This window comes from Spermophilus citellus, assembly GCF_964194105.1.
Source record: "Spermophilus citellus genome assembly, chromosome: 3".
Lineage (NCBI taxonomy): Eukaryota > Metazoa > Chordata > Mammalia > Rodentia > Sciuridae > Spermophilus > Spermophilus citellus.
In genome coordinates this window covers 206,430,458-206,442,630 of record NC_138184.1, presented here as the reverse complement: position 1 = coordinate 206,442,630, position 12,173 = coordinate 206,430,458, and the positions used below count along the sequence as shown (strand labels likewise).

Here is a 12,173-nt window from a genome sequence, read left to right as displayed (position 1 = left end):
CCAAGTGTTTTTTCCACTGGAAAGTGTTTATGAGTATGCTGGTTGTACAACTTTTAAAATCCTTCATACATAATCAGAAAAGCTTGAGAATCATACTCTTACTGAATTCCCTATTTCAGCAGAACATGCCTCTATTTTCACTGAGATCAAATCACTTACCAAGCAGAGCTTCCATTACGTCTTCCTCTGAACACTACCTTGAGTGCTCACCTATATGCAAATCCTATTTTTCCCTTAAAAACAGCCCTAGGCCTAACTTCTTTTTAAATCTAATGCATGGAAGCATATGACCCATCTCAGTTAAAGTCTTTGAGGGCAAACACTGTCCTATAATTATTAGAACACAATGTTTAACATGCTGTTTAATAACCATCTATAAGGATCTTAATCAGAGACTGAGAACTAACATTTTCTCCCTAGTGCTTCAAAATGTCAGTGATGACTTCATTTAGAATCCTCTGTTCAAACTTTAGCCACAAAATTGAAACACAAAATCAGAATTCACAGAAAACAGAAAAGTAAAAATTAGAAACAAAGTCTTGATATCTATTTAAAAAGAGACTGAGTAAAGCCATAGCTATCTTTAAATACAGTAAAAAAAAAAATTCTGAGTGATTGATTGCTATGGGGAAGTAAAAAAGGGCCCTGGATACAGGCTGAAATTCATTTCAGTCATTAATGCAATGAGGGTCAATATGGCATTCAGTTTTACTAAATGAATAATTCTGACTCTTCACTCATCTTTTTAGTTCAGAAAACAAAAGGTCATTCTCCTCCATATTCTTTATCCATTCTCCAAATGTGCCAATAGTAGTCTATTTTTTGTCTTGGAAGATGTTTCAATGTCCTCTTTAACCCAGTAGTATTATCTCATCTTTTGGCCATAAAAATGCTCCAGATTCTCACTCCCAAATGTGTTCCTTGGACTCTGCCCATTCAGGTTATTGTTCTAACTTGTCTGTCTTTCATCTTTGATCTTTTTAATAGTTTACACTGAAATCTCTCTTTCCCCTCCTAACCATCCTTCAGTCATGCTTACCTGTTTTCTATTATCCCCACTTAAGTGCAAGTATAAAATGTCAGAAATAGCTCATTAATTGCCAGATCCTATCATGTCTTCTCAGTCCTCATCTTATCCAGTCTCTGCATAGCTTCTGTCCTTGCTGACCATATTCTCCTGCTTGAAACAAGACTATCCTTGGCTTTCATCTCACTTGCCTCTCCTAGTGTCCCCTTTGACTCTATGGATATTTCACTTTTTTGCTGGCTCTTCTCACATCAGCTGAAATCTCATCATTGCAAGGGAGATGGGTAGTGAGAAGGCAGCTCAGAAAGCAGGGTAGAGAGGCAGTGTTGAGAGGGAGGCTAAAGAAGGTGGCAGGGCACATGACCCAGCTTGGACCCCAATCTAGGCTGTCACACTTTATTTAAGAAGAGCTATTGTTTAAAGGTTTGAAACCCCTTGGTTTGTCATCAAGAATGAAACACACCCAGTCACTGAGACAATGAAAAATCAGAAATCAGCTGAATATGAAAGTGTGCTCACCACTGTCCCGGCCAAGGGGTCGTAGAAGCGCTCGAGAAGCTGGACCACCGTGCTCTTCCCACAGCCACTGCTGCCCACCAGGGCCAGTGTCTCGCCCTTCTTCACCTGGAGGCTCAGCCCCTGGAGAACTGGGATGTTTGGTCTCGTGGGATAGTTGAACATGACTTCATCAAATGTCACATTTCCTTCCAACATAGGCTAAAATGGGAAGAACAACAGTAAATTTGATGGCCTCAGTCATAAAAACACAGGGTAGAACTAACTTCCTCTACCACCAGGTGTCAGAAAAGAGTGAACAACTATGACAGTTAAGCTTCATCTCTAACTGCTAGAATTTAATAAATAAGATTTAAAAGAGTCAAGGCTTGTATAGCAGGAATTATTAACACAATACAAATGTATGACACAAATGTGTAACTCAAATCTGTTCCCCCAAAATAATGTGTATATAAAAAAAAAACCACCTCATTAATAGGATTTGCTTATAAAGTGGGCAGTATTCTTATCTCCCTGTAATTTGTTAAGATTTATTAATAAATATTAAGATTTATTATTAGCATTTATTAAAATAAACCAATGATCTAGAAAACTTTGTATTATCACTAGCATACAAAAAAGCCCAAATTTTATTAAATTTCCTCTGGATATTTTCATTCAGGAGTTAGGAACAAATTGTATATTTGAAAGAGCAAACTCACTGGCTTTAGGCCTTCCGTACTATAGCTGTCAATCGCTGGGATTTTCTCAATGATCATGATGATATGGGATGCTGACACTTTGGCTTTGGTATAGTCAGGAGCAAATGAACTGACCTGCCCGACAGCCATGGCACCAAAGACAATAGCTGAAAATACCCTGGAGAACAAAAGGCAGAACATGTCACATGGGGAAGGCTGCAATGCTAGTAAACTGCCCCTCTCTGACCAGGGAGTGCCAACTCAAATAATTATGAAACAGAAGTTAAAAAACAAAACAAACACTTTTAAGTTCATGTTAGCGTGAATGACTGCGAAACAGTCCATTTTATCATATCTCTCTCTCTCTCTGTATCTTTATCTTCTTATAGTGTGACCTAAGCCGCACTTCCATTTAAGAAGTGGATTTGTTTTCCTACTCTCTGAATCTGGGTTGGCCTTGTGAGGTACTTTGGCCCACAGGATGTGGTGGAAGTCATTGTTGACAGTACCAGGCCTGTGCCTCGGGGCCTTGGTACTTTGTTCTCATGTTTGTGTTCTCTCTCTCTCATTGCTTGTTGCAGAGAGATGAGTGAGCCCAGATAAAATCCACTATACCCAACCCAAATCAGCCGAACTGACCCCCAGATTTATGGGCAATATAAATGTCATTCTATGTCACTGGGGTTTAGAGGCTAGTTGTTACATAGCATTATTGTGGCAATCGACAAGGAAGGTAGTTAGTATTGCTGAAAGGAGATCAGATTCTTAGAAAACCTGTGAACTATGAAACAAAGAAAAAGGTCCTCATATACCTGAAATCATGCTGCTTTCATGATACATCTGCTTCCTAATGTGTGACATGGGAATCGCAGCCACTTGAGGTTGGAAGGACCTTAGAGGCATTGAATTTGGTTCTCACTGTTTGTGCCTATTTCCCCTAAATTGACTTCCATCCTCTATTTTAGGAAGTAGTATGTTTGATTAAGTCTATTGTTTAAATTTTTTTTTAAACTGCAGGAAAATCTACTTTCTTTTCCACAACACAGCATTTAAAATAGTTTTGAAAAGGTCCTTCACTTCTTTGATAACTCCTTTTACTGCTCTCCTCTGGAAATGTTCATCAATGTGTCTTTTTAAACAGTAGCCCAAATAAATCACACAGATGATTAATTTTGTCCTTGCTATCATTGAAACCTGTAGGATCTTTTCCAAATGGGCTGGTTTTAGCCAGATCTCCCCTTTCGTTTACTTACTTGGAAAATTGGTTTTTCAAACTTAAATGCCCAAGTGTCAGGAACTTTAACCAATTCAAAGGCTCAGAGTAAAGCAATATAATCGAATAATTATCTGATCCAAAGGCAAACAGCACCTGCATATCATTTGTCAGGCATACATATTAGAAAATGGAAATTTTAAATGTTCTGTTAAGCTCATTCTGAATTAACTATAATACACAAACAAGTAATGCCTAAATAGGACAGAAATGCTATAATAACACATTATATTATCAGGCTGATGTATTCTATGTTCAATGTAAAACTTCATTGCTATTAATTATGTGTGCTGTTAAAGGGTAGTGTCTTAGCTTCACCAGTCTAGAAGCTCAGAAAGAATCCCCAATACCAATGATATCCAATTTTGATTTTTAGGTTACAAATACAAACAGCACCTGCATATCATTTGTCGGACATACAGATTAGAAAGTGGAAATTTAAATGCAAATTTATCCTGGAATCTCCCACGTTTGAGTACTTTCATTCATGAGCTGCTCTGTTGGAAAACTCTTTAAAAGGAACCTTGCACAGGGTTAAGTTTCTGCCCAAATGCCAAGGCCTTCTTGAGACTTCTGCATTGATTCACTCTACCACATCACAGATTCAGAAAGGTCAGGCTATGTGTGTCAGCACTGGGAAGAAAAATTCCTGATAAAACCAGCTTCTTCAAAGGAACACATGGAGGAGACTCTGAGGCAAAAGGCTACTTTCTCAATCACCAAAAGGTTTCCTGCAGGTTCACCATAGAGCTTTCTGCCTAGACACAAAGTATGTTTACCCCAGATTTACCTGCAGAGTTAAACTTCCGATATTAGCTCAATACTTACAACAGAACATTTTCAAATTCCATGTCTCCCCTTTCTACCAAGAAGGCACCAAACCGGAAACAAGCAGCATAGGAAAAATACATCATTGCCTGAGTGAAGGAAAATGTGATTCCAAAGATGTGTGCTTTCCTCAAAGAGTTTCTGAAAAGGAGACATTTGAAAACTTACTTGACTTTCATTTCAGACCTTAAAATATAACTTTTGATGGGTGGGCAATGGGGTGACGAATAAAAATGGATTTAATTTCAAAATAATTAAGTTTGATCCTCATTTTACTTGCTAGTTGCATGAGTTTAGGAAACTAACTTATCTCTAAGTCTCAGTGTCTTCATCTTTTTTTCTTCCCCCACATTATTTTATTGGTGCAGTTATTTTTATTATTTTTAAAATTGTATTGGTACAGTTTTACGTAACAGTGGGATTTGTTGTTACATTTGCATACACACACAACATAACAATATGATTTGGCCAGTATTATTCCCCAGCACTTCCCCACCCCCTTCCTATCTCTCATCCCCTGGTCCCCTTCCTGTGTTCCACTAATCCCCCTTTGATTTTCATGAAGATTCCCTCAAGCTCACCACCTTTCTTTTCCTTTTTCTTCTCTAGCTTCTACAATGAGAGAAAATAAAAGACTCTTGACCTTCTGAGTTTGGCTTGTTTTGCTTAATATAATCTCAAATTCCATCTGTTTTTCTGCATGATTTAATTTATAATTTTTTTTCTTTATGACTGAGTAAAACTTTAGGATAAATACCTTGGAGTGGAACAGCAAAGTCACATTGTGGTTCTATGCCTAATCTTTTGACCAGCCTTCATACCAATTTCCATAATGATTGTACTAATTTACAATCCCACAAACAGTGTAAAAGTGTTCCTTTTCCTCCACATTCTCTCCAGCATTTATTATTGTTTGTATTCTTGATGGATGCCATTCTGTCAATGTCTTCATCTTTATGGCAGGTTTAACTACACCTCAATATGTTGAAGTAAAAATAAACTAAGCCTATGAACTCTGTGAAAAGCCTGCTAGGGACTCAGTTGAAAGTTCCCTCTCCCTATTTTAACTACTGGACACAGAACCAATGTGTCCTCTATAGTGAATATTCATTCCACACATGTTTACCCAACATCTATAAGCTGCAGGAACCAGGCTGGGTAACACAGAGGCATGGCACTGCCTTTGGGGACCCAGGAGTTGAGCTAGATAAGTACTTATGTAATAGAGGTACCTTATGAATAATATGGGAAGAAAGAAGCATCACTTTACTCTGGGGGTGTTAGAGAAGATTTTACAAGGGAATTAACATTCTAGGATTTTCTGAGTGACACAGAACTGGGTGATGTAGAGGTGTGGGTAGGAGCAGGTTGGTGAGTGGGCAGTCCTCTGGGCTTCCTAACTCCTTTTTCAACCATGATCAATTTTGCTTTTATCTTTGTCATATTGGAGACTTTATTGGTCTCCTTTCTATTTTCATGAGATCACCTTTCTTTTTTATTAGTGCTTCCCCCACACTCTCTTTAGCTTCCACTTCTGAAAGAAAACACACAAACATTTTCAGAGACAAAGGGTCTGAAAAACAAAAAAGTTTGAAAACCTATCAATACAATCCAGCTCTCTCTCCTCTTAGTAGAGAAAAAAACTGAGACTCAGAGAGGTTGGGCCCTTTCTGGAATGCCCATGTTAAAGGAAGGACAGAAGGCTTCCATTAGGGGAGAAATAAAGAAAGGAATGAAAAATATACTCAGGAAGCACCACTCCTTGGTGTCCCATAGACACTTTGAATTTCATGTGACCTAAAGAGCTTTCATTCCCAAAAAAGCAATAATAGGGTCATCGTCTAACTGGGCATCAGAGAGCCATTCCTCAATGCCCTGTTACTCTCCCCTCACATCTGTTAAATACCACCCTGAGAGGTTCTACCGAAGAGATGCCCCTGCCTTAATTTGTTTCTGATCATTACCTCCTGGATACAGGTGCTTCCTTTCTGGTACTTTCTCTACTTGAGGCCAACCTTCTGGCCAAAGGAATACTTTGTGAAAACAAATCTGATGATTAAATGCTCCTCACACATCCCTCAAACCCTTCAGTGGTTATTACCTGGATGGTATATGCAAACTCTGTGCATACATATTCTCAAACTTCTGCTCCTGAGTCAAAGAAACAACAGTGCGGAAGTTTTCTATTGCTTCAGTAGCAATCTGTAACAGATATCACCCATCATTAAGAGGCACAAGGGCAAACAGGGGCAATTAATTTGAATTCTATAAAGCAGGTTAATAAAATTAATTTTATGATACTATATTATTTTTTATCATTTAGTGTTTACCTATGAACATCTTTTTATGGAAAAGGATACTGAGTAATTTATACAAAAGTTTCAGATTTGGAAGAGACAGAAACTGATTCAATCTTACCTTCTTTATAGAAAGAGAAGCCAAGACTTTAAAGTGACTAAAGCACTTGCCTAAAGCCACACAGCATTACACAGTTTTACAAAATTAACCCAAGAACTTGGTATTTCACACCTCTTGTAGGACTCTTTCTTTTATGATGGTCACATTTAAGTTCACAGTTATTTTATATACTTTATATATTTAAAAAATATAAATGTACATTTATATTTTTCTCTTTGTAACAACTCAAGAATTTTCAGAAAATGTTGAAAAGTCAAGGAATGTATTAAAAAGTTACATATTGGTGTATTTTACACATTAGTTTATGTATTGTAATTTTTCCCCTTAAGCATATGCATCTTTAACAAATTAGGGATTGAATTCTAGACTTGCTTATTCACCATTATTATTTTTTACACCATTATTTTTTGCCTTAACAAATATTAAGAATATTTTCCAGGGTCATTAAATATACATTAATAATGGGATTTTAATGGCCACTTATTCCTGTCAGGCATTCTTTTATTGTTGTACAATGTTTTCAATTGTTTTATTATTAAAACTGTTGTGATAAATGTCCTTGTACCTAAACACTTGCCCATATTGAATGGTTTTCTTAGGAAAAGTTCTTAAAAATGAGATTACTGGGTCAAAGGGAATACACTGTTTTTTTAAGGAACATGGCACATATGGCCAGTTTTTTTTCCGGAAAGTTTCTATCATTTGGTTATATTCTAATTACATGTTACTTCCTGAAAAGCTATTTAATTAGGGCGTGCACATCCTTTGCTACCTTTTGGAGTCTGGGTAAAGGGATGTGGAGGATGCAAGAAACACTGGTATACTAAATCAGATTTCAGTCTATGTCACCATGGGACCTTGAGACACCCCATCTCCTTTTCTTCATCTGTAATGTGAGGGAGTAGATGAGATGGTCTCTCAATTCCTCAAACTCAAATATAATAGGTCACTAAGATAAGTCACTCAACTATTTAAGATATTCTTCCTCTCGCTGACCTTTTTACTGGTCAGCTGATTCTAAAAAAGGCAATGCATTAATTTACAGTGATTTACAACTGAAACGTTGTAAACATGAAGTCCCACTTATTCCTCACTGAATCCTACACCAATTATCTAACTTAAAAGATAACAGCAAATATTTCACAAGACATTAAGTCAGTTTTTGAAGGCTGGTACAAAAAGCTATTCAAAGAAAAAAGTTAATAACATATTCTTAAAAACAAAAACAAAATCTTATTTAAAATAAAATCAAAAATATTCTCTCTTTCAGTGAGGCAAAGACTGAAGTATGTTTACCAAAAGCTACTTAGAAAGGAAGAAAATTTGCAGATTTAATTTATGTTTTTTATAAGCTTCTTTTACACATGTAAACAATAATGTGCACTCATTTTAGAAGATCCTAAAAATACAGAAAGCATGAAATTAGAGGAAAAATTCACCTTCAAACTCCCCAAAGGCAATCCTTGTTCAGACACATTAGAAATATTTTTAATTATAAGGGTTCAAACAAATAGAAGAGGTTTTCTGGATTAGTAATAACATTCTACAAATTACAGCAATGTATGCTGAAAAGCAGATTTTACTGTAAATTTTAATGTAAAAATTTTAAGAAATATTTTGTGTGTAGTGTTTAAGGCAAGAGTGTCTGTGGCTAGAGTATAAATGTCGCTTTTCAGTATATATAAAACTCAATAAGAGAGAGAGTTTGATGGACAGACCTTGCATAGTGAGAACAATATAATCACTTCACAATGTAATCACTTCATCTTAATGCACAATGAAGCAATTAGGAAGAACCTTAATTAGCATCCTGCATCCTCACAGCTTCCTTTATTCCCAGAGTTTCAAACAAAGTCTCAGGAATCACCAGAAGAAAAGAGAACTTCAGTTCAAGAAGTAAATGGCATTGTTTCCCTCATAAAGCATCATGTAGTTGATACTTTTGGAGAAAGGAAAATGCAAATATGCTTCTAGAAAGAAAAACACAAGCAAACCTCCTCACCTTTGTCTTCCTACCTTCAAATAAAATGAAGTTTGATTGTGGCTTTTAATGTTGAAAAGGAAAATGCATCTATTTTATAGAAATGTTCTTAGTCTATATTAATGTGCTAGAACTCTAGAAATCACAGATCACCAACTGAGAGGAGGTTATGAACAGTCTCTGACGTCACAGAGATAATAGGAGCAGGCCCTGACCTCACACAGTAATGAACAAGCCCTGGCCTCCCACAGACCTGCAAGCTTGCCCATCTGCTTCAGGGCAAATCCACAAAGGTAGTCCAGGCCCCTATGTAGCTTTTGTTTTATTAGAGAAGATAAACCATTAATCAACAAAGAAACATTAAGGGCTGAGAAATGTCATGAATTAATTCAGATGTCAGGAAAGGCCTCTCAGTAAAGGTACTACATCTGAGAGTTGAATATGTACAGGAAGAAGCCACATCTGTGGGAACCAGACTAGAGTGTTCTAAGAGTTACAAAAAGACCCATGAGACCAGAGCAGCATGACATAGGAGAGTATAGTAAAGGACAAGAATATAGAGGTCATCAGATCCTGCAGGGTTTTACAGACAGGGTAAGATTGAATTTTATTCCAATGCAATTAGAAGCCATTAGAGAATTTTAAATAGGAGTTAGCATGATCTGATTTGTATTTTTAAGAGATTAGTATACTGATTTTGAGAATAATAAAGACTATAGGTGGACAAGAATTGAAGGAGATCAGTTAGGAAAATTGATTTGAAGTTTGATTTGCGACTTTGGGAAAGATATTTGATCTCTTCCAACAGGCGTAACTCAGCAGGGCTACTGAGAGCATGAAATGAGCAAACATATATAGAGCTCTTCGTATAAAGCCCATTTTTAATAAATATTCAATAAATTGTAACCTGAGAATTAGGATCAGATGGGGTTGACTTTCAATATTATGAGAACTGATTGGTGCAGCAACCACCACTTTCGATATCTGCCTTTGTCCCTCTTCGGAGCCCCCACTGGATTAGAGAATCTCTCACAGTCTGACTTAGAAAATCTACCATATCCACACATACCATTTCCACCTGCACTCTTTCTTCAGCCCTTCTACAGGACTCCAAGAGTCTCATCTCTGATGCACCACCTCAAAGGTGCTGACCTTGGTTTGCAATGATTTAACCTAGGATCTGTCTTCTTCTTTCATAAACAGTCTAAGATTCCCATTCTAAGATTTCACACACCTCAATAAATAATGACATTATTAAAGACTTTTTTGTTTACATTTTGCTCTAGATTTTTCCAGCTTTTATTCAAATAAAGAGTCAACACCATAGGAGAAAAGAAACACAAGATACATTATTACATGAAGTCATTGGCACAGGACTTCCCCAGACTGGTCCAGTGTTTTCCAGGTTAGACCAAACTAGGAACCCTGGGAGCAGCACCATCTGGCTAAAAGCCTGCCAGACATCTCACAGCAGGTTTTTCCCCCACAGACACTGGGAGAAGCACCAAAGCTGGCCCAGCAGAGTTTCCTGGAGATGAGGCAGAATCTGGGAAATGCAGGAGGCAGAGGACAATGTGCCTGTGACAAGGAACATCCTTTAGGACCTGTCACATCACACACTTGTGAGGGACCTGGTCCACAGACAAAGGACTCCTGTGCCTGAGAGCCAGACCCACCATAAACTAACTAGATTCCTGCCCTGACTCTGGAGAGTCTGGAATATCCATTGGTAGATATACTCCTATCTAGACATTAGTCCCAGCTTTGGGACTCTGCCCTGTTCTGACCCCTCATTTCTATAATGATCCAGATCTTATGACATCAGACTGCCTTCTGCCATCTAGAACAGGAGCACAGGTACCTGAATTTGAACCCTGACCCTAAGACTCCTCAGTTCTCTAAGGCACAGGGGACCACTGCCGGAAGCTTCCCCTGGAAAAGGAGATGACACTAGGACTTCCTGCACAAGGTCACTATGAAGAGTAAAGCATTTGCCAGGAAATGCAGTAATGTCACATAAGCATTTGTTAAATAATGAGAAAAGAATAAACAAACACTCAGAAAAACAAGTATTCAGGGAAGGAGAAGCAGAAGTAGGATGAAAGGAGGAGGAATAATAAGAGGGACAGTGGTGATCATTTAAGTCAGATAGAAAAAAGCCCCCAGGATGTTTCCATATTGAACCTTTCCCATCAGACATAACAAAAAGGTCCTACTTTTCTCAATAAAGGAGATTTAAGCTTGCTTAAAAGAAAGAGGGAGAGAGAGAAAAAAAGAGGTGTGGAGGAAGGAAAGGGGGTGGGGATTGAAGGAAGTAAGGAGGGGAGGGGAAGGAAGAGAGGAGTGTGAAGATAGGAGCTTGAAACCAAAAAAGCCTGTAAGAAGCAGTGTCAGTCTGAGCCTAAGGCCACGTTTGCTACTTTACTTCAGTTTCTAATCTGCAGAATAAATGTCAAAAATATATTGCTCTGGGGAATGGTGATAAAACACTCAGAACATAATAAGTAGTAGGGACTAACAAAACAACACTGATTAAAATATTTTTCTCTACTTAGGTAAGCAATTGTATTTTGTTTGACTCACCTTTCCAGAACCTTCTAGTTGTTTCTTATCTTTTAGTGCTTGTCCGGACAACATTTTCATCTCAACAACTCCTGCTATTGCAATGATGGGTACAATTGCTAAGAGTAGAAGTGTTAACTGCCAGCCATAGATTAAGGATATGATAATTCCTGTCCCAAGATTTGCTATATTCTGGGTAATTACAGAAAGCCTGGAGCCTATAGCCTAAAAAACAAATTAGAGACACATTTTTATATTAACTTTAAAATCCACACTTCTATATTCTTAAGAACTGTAACAATTCACTTTCATGAAAATATATTAATTATCTTCTCAGTTATAAAACAAAAATAAAATTTTACTTGTAACAACTTTATTGAGTTTCTAAAATGATGACTTCTGAATAAACTGAAAGTGGATGATCAAAACTCCAGACTGTGATAACATATTTCTCTCTTCTGAATTTTTAATGCCAAGAAAGTCTTAATCAATTAAACTATGATCTCTAAAGCAAGCTCTGAAAATTAGCAAGATAAACTCTGACATTTATATTAAACTGGATGGTAGAAATTTCCAAAATTAGGTACAGTACTACTTATAATTTAAGACTATTATTTGTCATTAAGGATATTCAAAAATATTGAGGCCTATCTGAAATGCTTATTATGCTTAATTTAACCTAGATTTGATTTGGAAAAAATATACACAGAGTTGAAAGCTATAGAATTTAATTTATACTAAGAAAGCATCAAAGTCTTCAGTTTGAATACCAGAGGGAGCCTGAAGCATGACTCTCAGTAGTGTGTGGTGATTGCCAAGCCTCAAACCAGATGTTGGCCTACAAAGTCAACTCAGTCCTTGCTAGATGATTCAATCCTCCCATCTCCT

At 37.2% G+C, this 12,173-nt stretch overlaps 1 protein-coding gene across 1 annotated transcript in view; it reads right to left on the bottom strand.

The window, feature by feature from the left end:
• Window positions 1–12,173, bottom strand: part of ABCB1 (ATP binding cassette subfamily B member 1) — an 83,982-nt gene that overhangs the window by 10,260 nt on the left and 61,549 nt on the right. The window contains exons 21-25 of the mRNA XM_081287890.1: window positions 11,307–11,510; window positions 6,426–6,526; window positions 4,325–4,465; window positions 2,245–2,401; window positions 1,547–1,744 (exon numbers count right to left, since the gene is read on the bottom strand). Of these exons, the coding sequence (XP_081144016.1) occupies window positions 1,547–1,744; window positions 2,245–2,401; window positions 4,325–4,465; window positions 6,426–6,526; window positions 11,307–11,510 (801 nt within the window). The remainder of the gene's footprint in view (window positions 1–1,546; window positions 1,745–2,244; window positions 2,402–4,324; window positions 4,466–6,425; window positions 6,527–11,306; window positions 11,511–12,173) is intronic.